This window comes from Mytilus trossulus, chromosome 11, assembly GCF_036588685.1.
Source record: "Mytilus trossulus isolate FHL-02 chromosome 11, PNRI_Mtr1.1.1.hap1, whole genome shotgun sequence".
Lineage (NCBI taxonomy): Eukaryota > Metazoa > Mollusca > Bivalvia > Mytilida > Mytilidae > Mytilus > Mytilus trossulus.
The window spans coordinates 71038461-71061855 of record NC_086383.1 but is presented as its reverse complement, the minus strand read 5'-3'; the positions used below and the strand labels follow the sequence as shown (position 1 = coordinate 71061855).

Here is a 23395-nt window from a genome sequence, read left to right as displayed (position 1 = left end):
TTATGACTATACTATTTCTAACACCTAAGTATGCAGCTGTTTTTTTTGGATATTTTTTGTGTAGTTAGGCACCATTAAAGTTATATCAGTGTATTTTCACGCACTTGTTAGAACTGAATAAAACTTTTTCTAATCAGTTTTCGTTAGAATGACAATCTACGAATATAGGAAGTCATGCTAGGGTTTTATTGTGCTCTTTTTTAAGGGGGAAGGGGGTCAAAATCACACAGCTAACCTTCAACCGAAAAATCATTTTTGTCATTATATGAGTTTTTCCATTTCTCTCTTCTTCTTCGTGTTTCAACTTGACTGACATTTTTAGTTGGACTTTTTCTACACGTATGCAAAGTCAAAGGTTGGCTCACTATTTCATATCAACTAGCCAATGGGAGGTAACTCTGAAATTAAACTCAGTACTTTTTTTCAGTACTATATAAATAAACTGTTAAAATGTACACAATACAAAAGATGTATAACGTATCGTCAAAATCAGATTAGTAGCAAATGAATGCAGTGACGTTTGTCTGTTATATATATTTATTTTTTTATTTATTATTTGTCAAAATTACTACAATAATATTGTGTATTAAAATTTAGAAGGAAACTCTAAAGTACGGAGGTTTTGTTCAACATTAAACAGTTCTGCAATTATTTTGTCATTTTATTACCTGCGATTTATTATGCAAATTTCACTATTCTCTACCTTTAGAATTTCACCTTTGTTTTACTCGTGTATAAAATAAATGCACCTACTTGTTTCTATGTTTCTTTCAAATGGTTGTCCTGTGATTTTTCTCTTCTTTTTTCTCTCTGTTATTTAGTGTGTGACGACTTGACTGTATCTTTGCTATGTCGTTTTAATCTGTCGACAGCACGCGAGGTGAATAAACCCGAAACAATACAGTGACGTCACATGTGACTACTGTGATGAACAAACACAAGGATGGATGGACGGACAGTGGTACAAAAGTAAGAAAAAGTTATTTCTCTGATAACAGGTATCGCGTGAATTGTAGGTTCACGGTATAGGTTTTTTTCTCTCATTTTTGAAGATCATCTATACAGTTGTCTATAATTGCTTACATCCACTTCATTTGAACTATGGTGGATAGTTGTCTCATTGGCAATCATACCACATCTCCTTCTTTATTTTCATATTGAAATGACAGCACCTTAACGACACACACAAACATAGCCTACTAGTATATACGTACATGGGAGACTGAAAAATCTGTGCTTATTGGAAAATGATAAAAAAAAAAAAAATCTTTAAGGTATGCTATGACTAAGCTTAAAATATAAGGTAGATAGGGAGTAGGAAGCACACATATTCTTTTTTATTTGGCCTTAATGAAGAAGAAAACCACACACACAGCATATTACATCTTGTACTAACATCCATTAAACGCTATGCTAATATGTCTTCAAAAGAGAACCCTATTATATATCCCCCCTTTTTTCTCCGGATTTTGTTTTTTTTGGAAAAAGGGGGAGGGGCTGGCGGTTTAGTTCAATACAGTGGGAAAATGTTTTGCCCAAAGTCCAATGGTTCACACTGATGTGTTTTTGTCCTTCCGTCTCTTTTTAATCGTCCGTGTCACGGGATGCTGCTTCACCCGTTACCGGTTCTGGGTTCACTTGCATAGCTTATATAGGTATAATGCATATGTATAGCTAGAGTCTTCACTGTGACACACATTCCCCTTTTTTAGGGGAAATAAATGAACTTTTGTAATTGTCAATTAAGATACAAATGATATGTACCACTTTCGAATTATAAAACTACAAAAATCTTCGTGTTTTGTTTTTGTTTGTATCGAAACTTTCAGGCGGCCAGGCCACTTTGAGCTCTGATCATCGGTTATTGATAATAAAATTAATTAAATATATTTTGTTGAAAAATATGGTATATTCTATAAGACATATTCGAGTTTTTGACTTGAAAGAGCGCAAATTGTACATGAAAATGGAAATAAAAGCGAATACGCATCATACAGAACAGTTGTTCAGTGCCTGAGATCCACTGAAAACAAAGTCGCTCTCTGAAAAGTTCCCAACGCTAAATTAAATAAAAAGATGTTTCAAATTCGTATTCTAGATATTGGGTTTGTTCATTCGAATCTTGAATGTTTGCGAAATTTCGCTCGGGTTGAATAAAAATGTTATTTGAAGTTTTAGTAAAAATCTGCAATTAAACAATGGCGCGTGAACTTTTTGTGTGTTTCCCTCTAGCTGGAAACAAACTTATTACGAGGAGGAACATGCTTCCAGTGAATAAAAACGGAAAGAAACCTAGAGAGAAATGATTTTTCTTCCGCTGTACAATTTTACGACGATAGAATATTTGTGTAATGAGAAAAACTCGTAAATTTTCTGTCAACATACCTGCGAAGACAATTCAGTCGGTTCTACTTTAACTATTAATATCTTTTTACTGTGTACATCGAAAAATACACAGTTTATCTAACATGCAAGATTAATGACTGTTGAGCAATTTGGTATGCTATATGTGAATGTTTTTGATAGAATTATACTATAAATTATCATAAAAGTCTTCGAAGAAGCACATAATCATTTTACCGAGATCGCGTAATGGATTTTACAAGTTATTTTTAAGGGTGTCTTCGTCGAGGTCCGCGTTCGTCTGTTATAAATAAACGAGGCCTGGAATGGCGTTATTTTCAAATCGTTATTCGTAGTATAAACTTCGTAAAGGATAATATTTTGAATCATTCAAAATGGCAGACGCAACAGCAGCACCAGCAGTAGCACCAGCTAAATCACCAAAGAAAAAGGCAGCAGCCAAGCCAAAGAAGCCTTCCGCACATCCTAAATACAGCGAGATGATTGGAAAAGCCATCGCCGCTTTGAAAGAACGTGGAGGTTCCTCAAGGCAAGCAATTCTGAAGTACATCATGGCCAACTTCAACGTCGGAAAAGATGCCAAGTCAGTAAATGCTCATTTAAAACTTGCACTCAGAGCCGGAGTTAAGAACAACAGTTTGAAGCAGTCCAAGGGAACTGGAGCATCCGGCTCTTTCAGAATTGGAGAGGCTAAAGTGGTTAAAAAGAAGCCAGCAAAGGCAAAAAAAGCAGCCAAACCTAAGGCCGCCAAGCCTAAGAAGGCAAAGACCACACCCAAGAAAAAGAAGCCAGCAGCAAAGAAACCAGCTGGAGAGAAAAAGGCGGCCAAACCAAAAGCAAAAAAACCAGCAGCAAAGAAAGCAGCCAAGCCAAAGAAGCCAGCAGCCAAGTCACCAGCCAAAAAGAAGGCAGCCAAACCAAAAGCCAAGAAGACACCAAAGAAGAAGTAAACTGTTCCAGACTTCAGTCTGCAGAGGCTATTCAGCCACCAAAAGCCCTTTTAAGGGCTACCCAATTTATTCAAAAAGAATCTACAATTGTTGTACATTAGTTATCAAACTAAATCTAGCTGAGCCCTACTTTCTCTGAACTTTGCACTGGTCTCTGAAATATTTTTTTGGTCAAATTATTTCCATTGTTTGTTTTATTTCACTCCTTATGACTATACTATTTCTAACACCTAAGTATGCAGCTGTTTTTTTTGGATATTTTTTGTGTAGTTAGGCACCATTAAAGTTATATCAGTGTATTTTCACGCACTTGTTAGAACTGAATAAAACTTTTTCTAATCAGTTTTCGTTAGAATGACAATCTACGAATATAGGAAGTCATGCTAGGGTTTTATTGTGCTCTTTTTTAAGGGGGAAGGGGGTCAAAATCACACAGCTAACCTTCAACCGAAAAATCATTTTTGTCATTATATGAGTTTTTCCATTTCTCTCTTCTTCTTCGTGTTCAACTTGACTGACATTTTTAGTTGGACTTTTTCTACACGTATGCAAAGTCAAAGGTTGGCTCACTATTTCATATCAACTAGCCAATGGGGAGGTAACTCTGAAATTAAACTCAGTACTTTTTTTCAGTACTATATAAATAAACTGTTAAAATGTACACAATACAAAAGATGTATAACGTATCGTCAAAATCAGATTAGTAGCAAATGAATGCAGTGACGTTTGTCTGTTATATATATTTATTTTTTTATTTATTATTTGTCAAAATTACTACAATAATATTGTGTATTAAAATTTAGAAGGAAACTCTAAAGTACGGAGGTTTTTGTTCAACATTTAACAGTTCTGCAATTATTTTGTCATTTTATTACCTGCGATTTATTATGCAAATTTCACTATTCTCTACCTTTAGAATTTCACCTTTGTTTTACTCGTGTATAAAATAAATGCACCTACTTGTTTCTATGTTTCTTTCAAATGGTTGTCCTGTGATTTTTCTCTTCTTTTTTCTCTCTGTTATTTAGTGTGTGACGACTTGACTGTATCTTTGCTATGTCGTTTTAATCTGTCGACAGCACGCGAGGTGAATAAACCCGAAACAATACAGTGACGTCACATGTGACTACTGTGATGAACAAACACAAGGATGGATGGACGGACAGTGGTACAAAAGTAAGAAAAAGTTATTTCTCTGATAACAGGTATCGCGTGAATTGTAGGTTCACGGTATAGGTTTTTTTCTCTCATTTTTGAAGATCATCTATACAGTTGTCTATAATTGCTTACATCCACTTCATTTGAACTATGGTGGATAGTTGTCTCATTGGCAATCATACCACATCTCCTTCTTTATTTTCATATTGAAATGACAGCACCTTAACGACACACACAAACATAGCCTACTAGTATATACGTACATGGGAGACTGAAAAATCTGTGCTTATTGGAAAATGATAAAAAAAAAAAAAATCTTTAAGGTATGCTATGACTAAGCTTAAAATATAAGGTAGATAGGGAGTAGGAAGCACACATATTCTTTTTTATTTGGCCTTAATGAAGAAGAAAACCACACACACAGCATATTACATCTTGTACTAACATCCATTAAACGCTATGCTAATATGTCTTCAAAAGAGAACCCTATTATATATCCCCCCTTTTTTCTCCGGATTTTGTTTTTTTTGGAAAAAGGGGGAGGGGCTGGCGGTTTAGTTCAATACAGTGGGAAAATGTTTTGCCCAAAGTCCAATGGTTCACACTGATGTGTTTTTGTCCTTCCGTCTCTTTTTAATCGTCCGTGTCACGGGATGCTGCTTCACCCGTTACCGGTTCTGGGTTCACTTGCATAGCTTATATAGGTATAATGCATATGTATAGCTAGAGTCTTCACTGTGACACACATTCCCCTTTTTTAGGGGAAATAAATGAACTTTTGTAATTGTCAATTAAGATACAAATGATATGTACCACTTTCGAATTATAAAACTACAAAAATCTTCGTGTTTTGTTTTTGTTTGTATCGAAACTTTCAGGCGGCCAGGCCACTTTGAGCTCTGATCATCGGTTATTGATAATAAAATTAATTAAATATATTTTGTTGAAAAATATGGTATATTCTATAAGACATATTCGAGTTTTTGACTTGAAAGAGCGCAAATTGTACATGAAAATGGAAATAAAAGCGAATACGCATCATACAGAACAGTTGTTCAGTGCCTGAGATCCACTGAAAACAAAGTCGCTCTCTGAAAAGTTCCCAACGCTAAATTAAATAAAAAGATGTTTCAAATTCGTATTCTAGATATTGGGTTTGTTCATTCGAATCTTGAATGTTTGCGAAATTTCGCTCGGGTTGAATAAAAATGTTATTTGAAGTTTTAGTAAAAATCTGCAATTAAACAATGGCGCGTGAACTTTTTGTGTGTTTCCCTCTAGCTGGAAACAAACTTATTACGAGGAGGAACATGCTTCCAGTGAATAAAAACGGAAAGAAACCTAGAGAGAAATGATTTTTCTTCCGCTGTACAATTTTACGACGATAGAATATTTGTGTAATGAGAAAAACTCGTAAATTTTCTGTCAACATACCTGCGAAGACAATTCAGTCGGTTCTACTTTAACTATTAATATCTTTTTACTGTGTACATCGAAAAATACACAGTTTATCTAACATGCAAGATTAATGACTGTTGAGCAATTTGGTATGCTATATGTGAATGTTTTTGATAGAATTATACTATAAATTATCATAAAAGTCTTCGAAGAAGCACATAATCATTTTACCGAGATCGCGTAATGGATTTTACAAGTTATTTTTAAGGGTGTCTTCGTCGAGGTCCGCGTTCGTCTGTTATAAATAAACGAGGCCTGGAATGGCGTTATTTTCAAATCGTTATTCGTAGTATAAACTTCGTAAAGGATAATATTTTGAATCATTCAAAATGGCAGACGCAACAGCAGCACCAGCAGTAGCACCAGCTAAATCACCAAAGAAAAAGGCAGCAGCCAAGCCAAAGAAGCCTTCCGCACATCCTAAATACAGCGAGATGATTGGAAAAGCCATCGCCGCTTTGAAAGAACGTGGAGGTTCCTCAAGGCAAGCAATTCTGAAGTACATCATGGCCAACTTCAACGTCGGAAAAGATGCCAAGTCAGTAAATGCTCATTTAAAACTTGCACTCAGAGCCGGAGTTAAGAACAACAGTTTGAAGCAGTCCAAGGGAACTGGAGCATCCGGCTCTTTCAGAATTGGAGAGGCTAAAGTGGTTAAAAAGAAGCCAGCAAAGGCAAAAAAAGCAGCCAAACCTAAGGCCGCCAAGCCTAAGAAGGCAAAGACCACACCCAAGAAAAAGAAGCCAGCAGCAAAGAAACCAGCTGGAGAGAAAAAGGCGGCCAAACCAAAAGCAAAAAAACCAGCAGCAAAGAAAGCAGCCAAGCCAAAGAAGCCAGCAGCCAAGTCACCAGCCAAAAAGAAGGCAGCCAAACCAAAAGCCAAGAAGACACCAAAGAAGAAGTAAACTGTTCCAGACTTCAGTCTGCAGAGGCTATTCAGCCACCAAAAGCCCTTTTAAGGGCTACCCAATTTATTCAAAAAGAATCTACAATTGTTGTACATTAGTTATCAAACTAAATCTAGCTGAGCCCTACTTTCTCTGAACTTTGCACTGGTCTCTGAAATATTTTTTTGGTCAAATTATTTCCATTGTTTGTTTTATTTCACTCCTTATGACTATACTATTTCTAACACCTAAGTATGCAGCTGTTTTTTTTGGATATTTTTTGTGTAGTTAGGCACCATTAAAGTTATATCAGTGTATTTTCACGCACTTGTTAGAACTGAATAAAACTTTTTCTAATCAGTTTTCGTTAGAATGACAATCTACGAATATAGGAAGTCATGCTAGGGTTTTATTGTGCTCTTTTTTAAGGGGGAAGGGGGTCAAAATCACACAGCTAACCTTCAACCGAAAAATCATTTTTGTCATTATATGAGTTTTTCCATTTCTCTCTTCTTCTTCGTGTTCAACTTGACTGACATTTTTAGTTGGACTTTTTCTACACGTATGCAAAGTCAAAGGTTGGCTCACTATTTCATATCAACTAGCCAATGGGGAGGTAACTCTGAAATTAAACTCAGTACTTTTTTTCAGTACTATATAAATAAACTGTTAAAATGTACACAATACAAAAGATGTATAACGTATCGTCAAAATCAGATTAGTAGCAAATGAATGCAGTGACGTTTGTCTGTTATATATATTTATTTTTTTATTTATTATTTGTCAAAATTACTACAATAATATTGTGTATTAAAATTTAGAAGGAAACTCTAAAGTACGGAGGTTTTTGTTCAACATTTAACAGTTCTGCAATTATTTTGTCATTTTATTACCTGCGATTTATTATGCAAATTTCACTATTCTCTACCTTTAGAATTTCACCTTTGTTTTACTCGTGTATAAAATAAATGCACCTACTTGTTTCTATGTTTCTTTCAAATGGTTGTCCTGTGATTTTTCTCTTCTTTTTTCTCTCTGTTATTTAGTGTGTGACGACTTGACTGTATCTTTGCTATGTCGTTTTAATCTGTCGACAGCACGCGAGGTGAATAAACCCGAAACAATACAGTGACGTCACATGTGACTACTGTGATGAACAAACACAAGGATGGATGGACGGACAGTGGTACAAAAGTAAGAAAAAGTTATTTCTCTGATAACAGGTATCGCGTGAATTGTAGGTTCACGGTATAGGTTTTTTTCTCTCATTTTTGAAGATCATCTATACAGTTGTCTATAATTGCTTACATCCACTTCATTTGAACTATGGTGGATAGTTGTCTCATTGGCAATCATACCACATCTCCTTCTTTATTTTCATATTGAAATGACAGCACCTTAACGACACACACAAACATAGCCTACTAGTATATACGTACATGGGAGACTGAAAAATCTGTGCTTATTGGAAAATGATAAAAAAAAAAAAAATCTTTAAGGTATGCTATGACTAAGCTTAAAATATAAGGTAGATAGGGAGTAGGAAGCACACATATTCTTTTTTATTTGGCCTTAATGAAGAAGAAAACCACACACACAGCATATTACATCTTGTACTAACATCCATTAAACGCTATGCTAATATGTCTTCAAAAGAGAACCCTATTATATATCCCCCCTTTTTTCTCCGGATTTTGTTTTTTTTGGAAAAAGGGGGAGGGGCTGGCGGTTTAGTTCAATACAGTGGGAAAATGTTTTGCCCAAAGTCCAATGGTTCACACTGATGTGTTTTTGTCCTTCCGTCTCTTTTTAATCGTCCGTGTCACGGGATGCTGCTTCACCCGTTACCGGTTCTGGGTTCACTTGCATAGCTTATATAGGTATAATGCATATGTATAGCTAGAGTCTTCACTGTGACACACATTCCCCTTTTTTAGGGGAAATAAATGAACTTTTGTAATTGTCAATTAAGATACAAATGATATGTACCACTTTCGAATTATAAAACTACAAAAATCTTCGTGTTTTGTTTTTGTTTGTATCGAAACTTTCAGGCGGCCAGGCCACTTTGAGCTCTGATCATCGGTTATTGATAATAAAATTAATTAAATATATTTTGTTGAAAAATATGGTATATTCTATAAGACATATTCGAGTTTTTGACTTGAAAGAGCGCAAATTGTACATGAAAATGGAAATAAAAGCGAATACGCATCATACAGAACAGTTGTTCAGTGCCTGAGATCCACTGAAAACAAAGTCGCTCTCTGAAAAGTTCCCAACGCTAAATTAAATAAAAAGATGTTTCAAATTCGTATTCTAGATATTGGGTTTGTTCATTCGAATCTTGAATGTTTGCGAAATTTCGCTCGGGTTGAATAAAAATGTTATTTGAAGTTTTAGTAAAAATCTGCAATTAAACAATGGCGCGTGAACTTTTTGTGTGTTTCCCTCTAGCTGGAAACAAACTTATTACGAGGAGGAACATGCTTCCAGTGAATAAAAACGGAAAGAAACCTAGAGAGAAATGATTTTTCTTCCGCTGTACAATTTTACGACGATAGAATATTTGTGTAATGAGAAAAACTCGTAAATTTTCTGTCAACATACCTGCGAAGACAATTCAGTCGGTTCTACTTTAACTATTAATATCTTTTTACTGTGTACATCGAAAAATACACAGTTTATCTAACATGCAAGATTAATGACTGTTGAGCAATTTGGTATGCTATATGTGAATGTTTTTGATAGAATTATACTATAAATTATCATAAAAGTCTTCGAAGAAGCACATAATCATTTTACCGAGATCGCGTAATGGATTTTACAAGTTATTTTTAAGGGTGTCTTCGTCGAGGTCCGCGTTCGTCTGTTATAAATAAACGAGGCCTGGAATGGCGTTATTTTCAAATCGTTATTCGTAGTATAAACTTCGTAAAGGATAATATTTTGAATCATTCAAAATGGCAGACGCAACAGCAGCACCAGCAGTAGCACCAGCTAAATCACCAAAGAAAAAGGCAGCAGCCAAGCCAAAGAAGCCTTCCGCACATCCTAAATACAGCGAGATGATTGGAAAAGCCATCGCCGCTTTGAAAGAACGTGGAGGTTCCTCAAGGCAAGCAATTCTGAAGTACATCATGGCCAACTTCAACGTCGGAAAAGATGCCAAGTCAGTAAATGCTCATTTAAAACTTGCACTCAGAGCCGGAGTTAAGAACAACAGTTTGAAGCAGTCCAAGGGAACTGGAGCATCCGGCTCTTTCAGAATTGGAGAGGCTAAAGTGGTTAAAAAGAAGCCAGCAAAGGCAAAAAAAGCAGCCAAACCTAAGGCCGCCAAGCCTAAGAAGGCAAAGACCACACCCAAGAAAAAGAAGCCAGCAGCAAAGAAACCAGCTGGAGAGAAAAAGGCGGCCAAACCAAAAGCAAAAAAACCAGCAGCAAAGAAAGCAGCCAAGCCAAAGAAGCCAGCAGCCAAGTCACCAGCCAAAAAGAAGGCAGCCAAACCAAAAGCCAAGAAGACACCAAAGAAGAAGTAAACTGTTCCAGACTTCAGTCTGCAGAGGCTATTCAGCCACCAAAAGCCCTTTTAAGGGCTACCCAATTTATTCAAAAAGAATCTACAATTGTTGTACATTAGTTATCAAACTAAATCTAGCTGAGCCCTACTTTCTCTGAACTTTGCACTGGTCTCTGAAATATTTTTTTGGTCAAATTATTTCCATTGTTTGTTTTATTTCACTCCTTATGACTATACTATTTCTAACACCTAAGTATGCAGCTGTTTTTTTTGGATATTTTTTGTGTAGTTAGGCACCATTAAAGTTATATCAGTGTATTTTCACGCACTTGTTAGAACTGAATAAAACTTTTTCTAATCAGTTTTCGTTAGAATGACAATCTACGAATATAGGAAGTCATGCTAGGGTTTTATTGTGCTCTTTTTTAAGGGGGAAGGGGGTCAAAATCACACAGCTAACCTTCAACCGAAAAATCATTTTTGTCATTATATGAGTTTTTCCATTTCTCTCTTCTTCTTCGTGTTCAACTTGACTGACATTTTTAGTTGGACTTTTTCTACACGTATGCAAAGTCAAAGGTTGGCTCACTATTTCATATCAACTAGCCAATGGGGAGGTAACTCTGAAATTAAACTCAGTACTTTTTTTCAGTACTATATAAATAAACTGTTAAAATGTACACAATACAAAAGATGTATAACGTATCGTCAAAATCAGATTAGTAGCAAATGAATGCAGTGACGTTTGTCTGTTATATATATTTATTTTTTTATTTATTATTTGTCAAAATTACTACAATAATATTGTGTATTAAAATTTAGAAGGAAACTCTAAAGTACGGAGGTTTTTGTTCAACATTTAACAGTTCTGCAATTATTTTGTCATTTTATTACCTGCGATTTATTATGCAAATTTCACTATTCTCTACCTTTAGAATTTCACCTTTGTTTTACTCGTGTATAAAATAAATGCACCTACTTGTTTCTATGTTTCTTTCAAATGGTTGTCCTGTGATTTTTCTCTTCTTTTTTCTCTCTGTTATTTAGTGTGTGACGACTTGACTGTATCTTTGCTATGTCGTTTTAATCTGTCGACAGCACGCGAGGTGAATAAACCCGAAACAATACAGTGACGTCACATGTGACTACTGTGATGAACAAACACAAGGATGGATGGACGGACAGTGGTACAAAAGTAAGAAAAAGTTATTTCTCTGATAACAGGTATCGCGTGAATTGTAGGTTCACGGTATAGGTTTTTTTCTCTCATTTTTGAAGATCATCTATACAGTTGTCTATAATTGCTTACATCCACTTCATTTGAACTATGGTGGATAGTTGTCTCATTGGCAATCATACCACATCTCCTTCTTTATTTTCATATTGAAATGACAGCACCTTAACGACACACACAAACATAGCCTACTAGTATATACGTACATGGGAGACTGAAAAATCTGTGCTTATTGGAAAATGATAAAAAAAAAAAAAATCTTTAAGGTATGCTATGACTAAGCTTAAAATATAAGGTAGATAGGGAGTAGGAAGCACACATATTCTTTTTTATTTGGCCTTAATGAAGAAGAAAACCACACACACAGCATATTACATCTTGTACTAACATCCATTAAACGCTATGCTAATATGTCTTCAAAAGAGAACCCTATTATATATCCCCCCTTTTTTCTCCGGATTTTGTTTTTTTTGGAAAAAGGGGGAGGGGCTGGCGGTTTAGTTCAATACAGTGGGAAAATGTTTTGCCCAAAGTCCAATGGTTCACACTGATGTGTTTTTGTCCTTCCGTCTCTTTTTAATCGTCCGTGTCACGGGATGCTGCTTCACCCGTTACCGGTTCTGGGTTCACTTGCATAGCTTATATAGGTATAATGCATATGTATAGCTAGAGTCTTCACTGTGACACACATTCCCCTTTTTTAGGGGAAATAAATGAACTTTTGTAATTGTCAATTAAGATACAAATGATATGTACCACTTTCGAATTATAAAACTACAAAAATCTTCGTGTTTTGTTTTTGTTTGTATCGAAACTTTCAGGCGGCCAGGCCACTTTGAGCTCTAATCATCGGTTATTGATAATAAAATTAATTAAATATATTTTGTTGAAAAATATGGTATATTCTATAAGACATATTCGAGTTTTTGACTTGAAAGAGCGCAAATTGTACATGAAAATGGAAATAAAAGCGAATACGCATCATACAGAACAGTTGTTCAGTGCCTGAGATCCACTGAAAACAAAGTCGCTCTCTGAAAAGTTCCCAACGCTAAATTAAATAAAAAGATGTTTCAAATTCGTATTCTAGATATTGGGTTTGTTCATTCGAATCTTGAATGTTTGCGAAATTTCGCTCGGGTTGAATAAAAATGTTATTTGAAGTTTTAGTAAAAATCTGCAATTAAACAATGGCGCGTGAACTTTTTGTGTGTTTCCCTCTAGCTGGAAACAAACTTATTACGAGGAGGAACATGCTTCCAGTGAATAAAAACGGAAAGAAACCTAGAGAGAAATGATTTTTCTTCCGCTGTACAATTTTACGACGATAGAATATTTGTGTAATGAGAAAAACTCGTAAATTTTCTGTCAACATACCTGCGAAGACAATTCAGTCGGTTCTACTTTAACTATTAATATCTTTTTACTGTGTACATCGAAAAATACACAGTTTATCTAACATGCAAGATTAATGACTGTTGAGCAATTTGGTATGCTATATGTGAATGTTTTTGATAGAATTATACTATAAATTATCATAAAAGTCTTCGAAGAAGCACATAATCATTTTACCGAGATCGCGTAATGGATTTTACAAGTTATTTTTAAGGGTGTCTTCGTCGAGGTCCGCGTTCGTCTGTTATAAATAAACGAGGCCTGGAATGGCGTTATTTTCAAATCGTTATTCGTAGTATAAACTTCGTAAAGGATAATATTTTGAATCATTCAAAATGGCAGACGCAACAGCAGCACCAGCAGTAGCACCAGCTAAATCACCAAAGAAAAAGGCAGCAGCCAAGCCAAAGAAGCCTTCCGCACATCCTAAATACAGCGAGATGATTGGAAAAGCCATCGCCGCTTTGAAAGAACGTGGAGGTTCCTCAAGGCAAGCAATTCTGAAGTACATCATGGCCAACTTCAACGTCGGAAAAGATGCCAAGTCAGTAAATGCTCATTTAAAACTTGCACTCAGAGCCGGAGTTAAGAACAACAGTTTGAAGCAGTCCAAGGGAACTGGAGCATCCGGCTCTTTCAGAATTGGAGAGGCTAAAGTGGTTAAAAAGAAGCCAGCAAAGGCAAAAAAAGCAGCCAAACCTAAGGCCGCCAAGCCTAAGAAGGCAAAGACCACACCCAAGAAAAAGAAGCCAGCAGCAAAGAAACCAGCTGGAGAGAAAAAGGCGGCCAAACCAAAAGCAAAAAAACCAGCAGCAAAGAAAGCAGCCAAGCCAAAGAAGCCAGCAGCCAAGTCACCAGCCAAAAAGAAGGCAGCCAAACCAAAAGCCAAGAAGACACCAAAGAAGAAGTAAACTGTTCCAGACTTCAGTCTGCAGAGGCTATTCAGCCACCAAAAGCCCTTTTAAGGGCTACCCAATTTATTCAAAAAGAATCTACAATTGTTGTACATTAGTTATCAAACTAAATCTAGCTGAGCCCTACTTTCTCTGAACTTTGCACTGGTCTCTGAAATATTTTTTTGGTCAAATTATTTCCATTGTTTGTTTTATTTCACTCCTTATGACTATACTATTTCTAACACCTAAGTATGCAGCTGTTTTTTTTGGATATTTTTTGTGTAGTTAGGCACCATTAAAGTTATATCAGTGTATTTTCACGCACTTGTTAGAACTGAATAAAACTTTTTCTAATCAGTTTTCGTTAGAATGACAATCTACGAATATAGGAAGTCATGCTAGGGTTTTATTGTGCTCTTTTTTAAGGGGGAAGGGGGTCAAAATCACACAGCTAACCTTCAACCGAAAAATCATTTTTGTCATTATATGAGTTTTTCCATTTCTCTCTTCTTCTTCGTGTTCAACTTGACTGACATTTTTAGTTGGACTTTTTCTACACGTATGCAAAGTCAAAGGTTGGCTCACTATTTCATATCAACTAGCCAATGGGGAGGTAACTCTGAAATTAAACTCAGTACTTTTTTTCAGTACTATATAAATAAACTGTTAAAATGTACACAATACAAAAGATGTATAACGTATCGTCAAAATCAGATTAGTAGCAAATGAATGCAGTGACGTTTGTCTGTTATATATATTTATTTTTTTATTTATTATTTGTCAAAATTACTACAATAATATTGTGTATTAAAATTTAGAAGGAAACTCTAAAGTACGGAGGTTTTTGTTCAACATTTAACAGTTCTGCAATTATTTTGTCATTTTATTACCTGCGATTTATTATGCAAATTTCACTATTCTCTACCTTTAGAATTTCACCTTTGTTTTACTCGTGTATAAAATAAATGCACCTACTTGTTTCTATGTTTCTTTCAAATGGTTGTCCTGTGATTTTTCTCTTCTTTTTTCTCTCTGTTATTTAGTGTGTGACGACTTGACTGTATCTTTGCTATGTCGTTTTAATCTGTCGACAGCACGCGAGGTGAATAAACCCGAAACAATACAGTGACGTCACATGTGACTACTGTGATGAACAAACACAAGGATGGATGGACGGACAGTGGTACAAAAGTAAGAAAAAGTTATTTCTCTGATAACAGGTATCGCGTGAATTGTAGGTTCACGGTATAGGTTTTTTTCTCTCATTTTTGAAGATCATCTATACAGTTGTCTATAATTGCTTACATCCACTTCATTTGAACTATGGTGGATAGTTGTCTCATTGGCAATCATACCACATCTCCTTCTTTATTTTCATATTGAAATGACAGCACCTTAACGACACACACAAACATAGCCTACTAGTATATACGTACATGGGAGACTGAAAAATCTGTGCTTATTGGAAAATGATAAAAAAAAAAAAAATCTTTAAGGTATGCTATGACTAAGCTTAAAATATAAGGTAGATAGGGAGTAGGAAGCACACATATTCTTTTTTATTTGGCCTTAATGAAGAAGAAAACCACACACACAGCATATTACATCTTGTACTAACATCCATTAAACGCTATGCTAATATGTCTTCAAAAGAGAACCCTATTATATATCCCCCCTTTTTTCTCCGGATTTTGTTTTTTTTGGAAAAAGGGGGAGGGGCTGGCGGTTTAGTTCAATACAGTGGGAAAATGTTTTGCCCAAAGTCCAATGGTTCACACTGATGTGTTTTTGTCCTTCCGTCTCTTTTTAATCGTCCGTGTCACGGGATGCTGCTTCACCCGTTACCGGTTCTGGGTTCACTTGCATAGCTTATATAGGTATAATGCATATGTATAGCTAGAGTCTTCACTGTGACACACATTCCCCTTTTTTAGGGGAAATAAATGAACTTTTGTAATTGTCAATTAAGATACAAATGATATGTACCACTTTCGAATTATAAAACTACAAAAATCTTCGTGTTTTGTTTTTGTTTGTATCGAAACTTTCAGGCGGCCAGGCCACTTTGAGCTCTGATCATCGGTTATTGATAATAAAATTAATTAAATATATTTTGTTGAAAAATATGGTATATTCTATAAGACATATTCGAGTTTTTGACTTGAAAGAGCGCAAATTGTACATGAAAATGGAAATAAAAGCGAATACGCATCATACAGAACAGTTGTTCAGTGCCTGAGATCCACTGAAAACAAAGTCGCTCTCTGAAAAGTTCCCAACGCTAAATTAAATAAAAAGATGTTTCAAATTCGTATTCTAGATATTGGGTTTGTTCATTCGAATCTTGAATGTTTGCGAAATTTCGCTCGGGTTGAATAAAAATGTTATTTGAAGTTTTAGTAAAAATCTGCAATTAAACAATGGCGCGTGAACTTTTTGTGTGTTTCCCTCTAGCTGGAAACAAACTTATTACGAGGAGGAACATGCTTCCAGTGAATAAAAACGGAAAGAAACCTAGAGAGAAATGATTTTTCTTCCGCTGTACAATTTTACGACGATAGAATATTTGTGTAATGAGAAAAACTCGTAAATTTTCTGTCAACATACCTGCGAAGACAATTCAGTCGGTTCTACTTTAACTATTAATATCTTTTTACTGTGTACATCGAAAAATACACAGTTTATCTAACATGCAAGATTAATGACTGTTGAGCAATTTGGTATGCTATATGTGAATGTTTTTGATAGAATTATACTATAAATTATCATAAAAGTCTTCGAAGAAGCACATAATCATTTTACCGAGATCGCGTAATGGATTTTACAAGTTATTTTTAAGGGTGTCTTCGTCGAGGTCCGCGTTCGTCTGTTATAAATAAACGAGGCCTGGAATGGCGTTATTTTCAAATCGTTATTCGTAGTATAAACTTCGTAAAGGATAATATTTTGAATCATTCAAAATGGCAGACGCAACAGCAGCACCAGCAGTAGCACCAGCTAAATCACCAAAGAAAAAGGCAGCAGCCAAGCCAAAGAAGCCTTCCGCACATCCTAAATACAGCGAGATGATTGGAAAAGCCATCGCCGCTTTGAAAGAACGTGGAGGTTCCTCAAGGCAAGCAATTCTGAAGTACATCATGGCCAACTTCAACGTCGGAAAAGATGCCAAGTCAGTAAATGCTCATTTAAAACTTGCACTCAGAGCCGGAGTTAAGAACAACAGTTTGAAGCAGTCCAAGGGAACTGGAGCATCCGGCTCTTTCAGAATTGGAGAGGCTAAAGTGGTTAAAAAGAAGCCAGCAAAGGCAAAAAAAGCAGCCAAACCTAAGGCCGCCAAGCCTAAGAAGGCAAAGACCACACCCAAGAAAAAGAAGCCAGCAGCAAAGAAACCAGCTGGAGAGAAAAAGGCGGCCAAACCAAAAGCAAAAAAACCAGCAGCAAAGAAAGCAGCCAAGCCAAAGAAGCCAGCAGCCAAGTCACCAGCCAAAAAGAAGGCAGCCAAACCAAAAGCCAAGAAGACACCAAAGAAGAAGTAAACTGTTCCAGACTTCAGTCTGCAGAGGCTATTCAGCCACCAAAAGCCCTTTTAAGGGCTACCCAATTTATTCAAAAAGAATCTACAATTGTTGTACATTAGTTATCAAACTAAATCTAGCTGAGCCCTACTTTCTCTGAACTTTGCACTGGTCTCTGAAATATTTTTTTGGTCAAATTATTTCCATTGTTTGTTTTATTTCACTCCTTATGACTATACTATTTCTAACACCTAAGTATGCAGCTGTTTTTTTTGGATATTTTTTGTGTAGTTAGGCACCATTAAAGTTATATCAGTGTATTTTCACGCACTTGTTAGAACTGAATAAAACTTTTTCTAATCAGTTTTCGTTAGAATGACAATCTACGAATATAGGAAGTCATGCTAGGGTTTTATTGTGCTCTTTTTTAAGGGGGAAGGGGGTCAAAATCACACAGCTAACCTTCAACCGAAAAATCATTTTTGTCATTATATGAGTTTTTCCATTTCTCTCTTCTTCTTCGTGTTCAACTTGACTGACATTTTTAGTTGGACTTTTTCTACACGTATGCAAAGTCAAAGGTTGGCTCACTATTTCATATCAACTAGCCAATGGGGAGGTAACTCTGAAATTAAACTCAGTACTTTTTTTCAGTACTATATAAATAAACTGTTAAAATGTACACAATACAAAAGATGTATAACGTATCGTCAAAATCAGATTAGTAGCAAATGAATGCAGTGACGTTTGTCTGTTATATATATTTATTTTTTTATTTATTATTTGTCAAAATTACTACAATAATATTGTGTATTAAAATTTAGAAGGAAACTCTAAAGTACGGAGGTTTTTGTTCAACATTTAACAGTTCTGCAATTATTTTGTCATTTTATTACCTGCGATTTATTATGCAAATTTCACTATTCTCTACCTTTAGAATTTCACCTTTGTTTTACTCGTGTATAAAATAAATGCACCTACTTGTTTCTATGTTTCTTTCAAATGGTTGTCCTGTGATTTTTCTCTTCTTTTTTCTCTCTGTTATTTAGTGTGTGACGACTTGACTGTATCTTTGCTATGTCGTTTTAATCTGTCGACAGCACGCGAGGTGAATAAACCCGAAACAATACAGTGACGTCACATGTGACTACTGTGATGAACAAACACAAGGATGGATGGACGGACAGTGGTACAAAAGTAAGAAAAAGTTATTTCTCTGATAACAGGTATCGCGTGAATTGTAGGTTCACGGTATAGGTTTTTTTCTCTCATTTTTGAAGATCATCTATACAGTTGTCTATAATTGCTTACATCCACTTCATTTGAACTATGGTGGATAGTTGTCTCATTGGCAATCATACCACATCTCCTTCTTTATTTTCATATTGAAATGACAGCACCTTAACGACACACACAAACATAGCCTACTAGTATATACGTACATGGGAGACTGAAAAATCTGTGCTTATTGGAAAATGATAAAAAAAAAAAAAATCTTTAAGGTATGCTATGACTAAGCTTAAAATATAAGGTAGATAGGGAGTAGGAAGCACACATATTCTTTTTTATTTGGCCTTAATGAAGAAGAAAACCACACACACAGCATATTACATCTTGTACTAACATCCATTAAACGCTATGCTAATATGTCTTCAAAAGAGAACCCTATTATATATCCCCCCTTTTTTCTCCGGATTTTGTTTTTTTTGGAAAAAGGGGGAGGGGCTGGCGGTTTAGTTCAATACAGTGGGAAAATGTTTTGCCCAAAGTCCAATGGTTCACACTGATGTGTTTTTGTCCTTCCGTCTCTTTTTAATCGTCCGTGTCACGGGATGCTGCTTCACCCGTTACCGGTTCTGGGTTCACTTGCATAGCTTATATAGGTATAATGCATATGTATAGCTAGAGTCTTCACTGTGACACACATTCCCCTTTTTTAGGGGAAATAAATGAACTTTTGTAATTGTCAATTAAGATACAAATGATATGTACCACTTTCGAATTATAAAACTACAAAAATCTTCGTGTTTTGTTTTTGTTTGTATCGAAACTTTCAGGCGGCCAGGCCACTTTGAGCTCTGATCATCGGTTATTGATAATAAAATTAATTAAATATATTTTGTTGAAAAATATGGTATATTCTATAAGACATATTCGAGTTTTTGACTTGAAAGAGCGCAAATTGTACATGAAAATGGAAATAAAAGCGAATACGCATCATACAGAACAGTTGTTCAGTGCCTGAGATCCACTGAAAACAAAGTCGCTCTCTGAAAAGTTCCCAACGCTAAATTAAATAAAAAGATGTTTCAAATTCGTATTCTAGATATTGGGTTTGTTCATTCGAATCTTGAATGTTTGCGAAATTTCGCTCGGGTTGAATAAAAATGTTATTTGAAGTTTTAGTAAAAATCTGCAATTAAACAATGGCGCGTGAACTTTTTGTGTGTTTCCCTCTAGCTGGAAACAAACTTATTACGAGGAGGAACATGCTTCCAGTGAATAAAAACGGAAAGAAACCTAGAGAGAAATGATTTTTCTTCCGCTGTACAATTTTACGACGATAGAATATTTGTGTAATGAGAAAAACTCGTAAATTTTCTGTCAACATACCTGCGAAGACAATTCAGTCGGTTCTACTTTAACTATTAATATCTTTTTACTGTGTACATCGAAAAATACACAGTTTATCTAACATGCAAGATTAATGACTGTTGAGCAATTTGGTATGCTATATGTGAATGTTTTTGATAGAATTATACTATAAATTATCATAAAAGTCTTCGAAGAAGCACATAATCATTTTACCGAGATCGCGTAATGGATTTTACAAGTTATTTTTAAGGGTGTCTTCGTCGAGGTCCGCGTTCGTCTGTTATAAATAAACGAGGCCTGGAATGGCGTTATTTTCAAATCGTTATTCGTAGTATAAACTTCGTAAAGGATAATATTTTGAATCATTCAAAATGGCAGACGCAACAGCAGCACCAGCAGTAGCACCAGCTAAATCACCAAAGAAAAAGGCAGCAGCCAAGCCAAAGAAGCCTTCCGCACATCCTAAATACAGCGAGATGATTGGAAAAGCCATCGCCGCTTTGAAAGAACGTGGAGGTTCCTCAAGGCAAGCAATTCTGAAGTACATCATGGCCAACTTCAACGTCGGAAAAGATGCCAAGTCAGTAAATGCTCATTTAAAACTTGCACTCAGAGCCGGAGTTAAGAACAACAGTTTGAAGCAGTCCAAGGGAACTGGAGCATCCGGCTCTTTCAGAATTGGAGAGGCTAAAGTGGTTAAAAAGAAGCCAGCAAAGGCAAAAAAAGCAGCCAAACCTAAGGCCGCCAAGCCTAAGAAGGCAAAGACCACACCCAAGAAAAAGAAGCCAGCAGCAAAGAAACCAGCTGGAGAGAAAAAGGCGGCCAAACCAAAAGCAAAAAAACCAGCAGCAAAGAAAGCAGCCAAGCCAAAGAAGCCAGCAGCCAAGTCACCAGCCAAAAAGAAGGCAGCCAAACCAAAAGCCAAGAAGACACCAAAGAAGAAGTAAACTGTTCCAGACTTCAGTCTGCAGAGGCTATTCAGCCACCAAAAGCCCTTTTAAGGGCTACCCAATTTATTCAAAAAGAATCTACAATTGTTGTACATTAGTTATCAAACTAAATCTAGCTGAGCCCTACTTTCTCTGAACTTTGCACTGGTCTCTGAAATATTTTTTTGGTCAAATTATTTCCATTGTTTGTTTTATTTCACTCCTTATGACTATACTATTTCTAACACCTAAGTATGCAGCTGTTTTTTTTGGATATTTTTTGTGTAGTTAGGCACCATTAAAGTTATATCAGTGTATTTTCACGCACTTGTTAGAACTGAATAAAACTTTTTCTAATCAGTTTTCGTTAGAATGACAATCTACGAATATAGGAAGTCATGCTAGGGTTTTATTGTGCTCTTTTTTAAGGGGGAAGGGGGTCAAAATCACACAGCTAACCTTCAACCGAAAAATCATTTTTGTCATTATATGAGTTTTTCCATTTCTCTCTTCTTCTTCGTGTTCAACTTGACTGACATTTTTAGTTGGACTTTTTCTACACGTATGCAAAGTCAAAGGTTGGCTCACTATTTCATATCAACTAGCCAATGGGGAGGTAACTCTGAAATTAAACTCAGTACTTTTTTTCAGTACTATATAAATAAACTGTTAAAATGTACACAATACAAAAGATGTATAACGTATCGTCAAAATCAGATTAGTAGCAAATGAATGCAGTGACGTTTGTCTGTTATATATATTTATTTTTTTATTTATTATTTGTCAAAATTACTACAATAATATTGTGTATTAAAATTTAGAAGGAAACTCTAAAGTACGGAGGTTTTTGTTCAACATTAAACAGTTCTGCAATTATTTTGTCATTTTATTACCTGCGATTTATTATGCAAATTTCACTATTCTCTACCTTTAGAATTTCACCTTTGTTTTACTCGTGTATAAAATAAATGCACCTACTTGTTTCTATGTTTCTTTCAAATGGTTGTCCTGTGATTTTTCTCTTCTTTTTTCTCTCTGTTATTTAGTGTGTGACGACTTGACTGTATCTTTGCTATGTCGTTTTAATCTGTCGACAGCACGCGAGGTGAATAAACCCGAAACAATACAGTGACGTCACATGTGACTACTGTGATGAACAAACACAAGGATGGATGGACGGACAGTGGTACAAAAGTAAGAAAAAGTTATTTCTCTGATAACAGGTATCGCGTGAATTGTAGGTTCACGGTATAGGTTTTTTTCTCTCATTTTTGAAGATCATCTATACAGTTGTCTATAATTGCTTACATCCACTTCATTTGAACTATGGTGGATAGTTGTCTCATTGGCAATCATACCACATCTCCTTCTTTATTTTCATATTGAAATGACAGCACCTTAACGACACACACAAACATAGCCTACTAGTATATACGTACATGGGAGACTGAAAAATCTGTGCTTATTGGAAAATGATAAAAAAAAAAAAAATCTTTAAGGTATGCTATGACTAAGCTTAAAATATAAGGTAGATAGGGAGTAGGAAGCACACATATTCTTTTTTATTTGGCCTTAATGAAGAAGAAAACCACACACACAGCATATTACATCTTGTACTAACATCCATTAAACGCTATGCTAATATGTCTTCAAAAGAGAACCCTATTATATATCCCCCCTTTTTTCTCCGGATTTTGTTTTTTTTTGGAAAAAGGGGGAGGGGCTGGCGGTTTAGTTCAATACAGTGGGAAAATGTTTTGCCCAAAGTCCAATGGTTCACACTGATGTGTTTTTGTCCTTCCGTCTCTTTTTAATCGTCCGTGTCACGGGATGCTGCTTCACCCGTTACCGGTTCTGGGTTCACTTGCATAGCTTATATAGGTATAATGCATATGTATAGCTAGAGTCTTCACTGTGACACACATTCCCCTTTTTTAGGGGAAATAAATGAACTTTTGTAATTGTCAATTAAGATACAAATGATATGTACCACTTTCGAATTATAAAACTACAAAAATCTTCGTGTTTTGTTTTTGTTTGTATCGAAACTTTCAGGCGGCCAGGCCACTTTGAGCTCTGATCATCGGTTATTGATAATAAAATTAATTAAATATATTTTGTTGAAAAATATGGTATATTCTATAAGACATATTCGAGTTTTTGACTTGAAAGAGCGCAAATTGTACATGAAAATGGAAATAAAAGCGAATACGCATCATACAGAACAGTTGTTCAGTGCCTGAGATCCACTGAAAACAAAGTCGCTCTCTGAAAAGTTCCCAACGCTAAATTAAATAAAAAGATGTTTCAAATTCGTATTCTAGATATTGGGTTTGTTCATTCGAATCTTGAATGTTTGCGAAATTTCGCTCGGGTTGAATAAAAATGTTATTTGAAGTTTTAGTAAAAATCTGCAATTAAACAATGGCGCGTGAACTTTTTGTGTGTTTCCCTCTAGCTGGAAACAAACTTATTACGAGGAGGAACATGCTTC

The 23395-nt window shown here is 35.6% G+C and overlaps 6 protein-coding genes across 6 annotated transcripts; all 6 read left to right on the top strand.

Annotated features, from left to right (window-relative positions):
• Window positions 1-2738: 2738 nt before the first annotated feature.
• LOC134690594 (histone H1-delta-like) lies at window positions 2739-3649 on the top strand. Its single transcript, XM_063550554.1, has one exon. The coding sequence runs from the start codon at window positions 2739-2741 to the stop codon at window positions 3312-3314; it is 576 nt and encodes a 191-aa protein (XP_063406624.1). The 3' UTR covers window positions 3315-3649.
• A 2610-nt stretch (window positions 3650-6259) lies between these two features.
• On the top strand, window positions 6260-7170 carry LOC134690593 (histone H1-delta-like). Its single transcript, XM_063550553.1, has one exon. The coding sequence runs from the start codon at window positions 6260-6262 to the stop codon at window positions 6833-6835; it is 576 nt and encodes a 191-aa protein (XP_063406623.1). The 3' UTR covers window positions 6836-7170.
• A 2610-nt stretch (window positions 7171-9780) lies between these two features.
• Window positions 9781-10691, top strand: LOC134690592 (histone H1-delta-like). Its single transcript, XM_063550551.1, has one exon. The coding sequence runs from the start codon at window positions 9781-9783 to the stop codon at window positions 10354-10356; it is 576 nt and encodes a 191-aa protein (XP_063406621.1). The 3' UTR covers window positions 10357-10691.
• A 2610-nt stretch (window positions 10692-13301) lies between these two features.
• On the top strand, window positions 13302-14212 carry LOC134690591 (histone H1-delta-like). The gene has a single exon (XM_063550550.1). The coding sequence runs from the start codon at window positions 13302-13304 to the stop codon at window positions 13875-13877; it is 576 nt and encodes a 191-aa protein (XP_063406620.1). The 3' UTR covers window positions 13878-14212.
• A 2610-nt stretch (window positions 14213-16822) lies between these two features.
• On the top strand, window positions 16823-17733 carry LOC134690590 (histone H1-delta-like). The gene has a single exon (XM_063550549.1). It carries the CDS (start codon window positions 16823-16825, stop codon window positions 17396-17398), a length of 576 nt encoding a protein of 191 aa, XP_063406619.1. The 3' UTR covers window positions 17399-17733.
• A 2610-nt stretch (window positions 17734-20343) lies between these two features.
• Window positions 20344-21254, top strand: LOC134690589 (histone H1-delta-like). The gene has a single exon (XM_063550548.1). The coding sequence runs from the start codon at window positions 20344-20346 to the stop codon at window positions 20917-20919; it is 576 nt and encodes a 191-aa protein (XP_063406618.1). The 3' UTR covers window positions 20920-21254.
• The last annotated feature ends 2141 nt before the right edge of the window (window positions 21255-23395 follow it).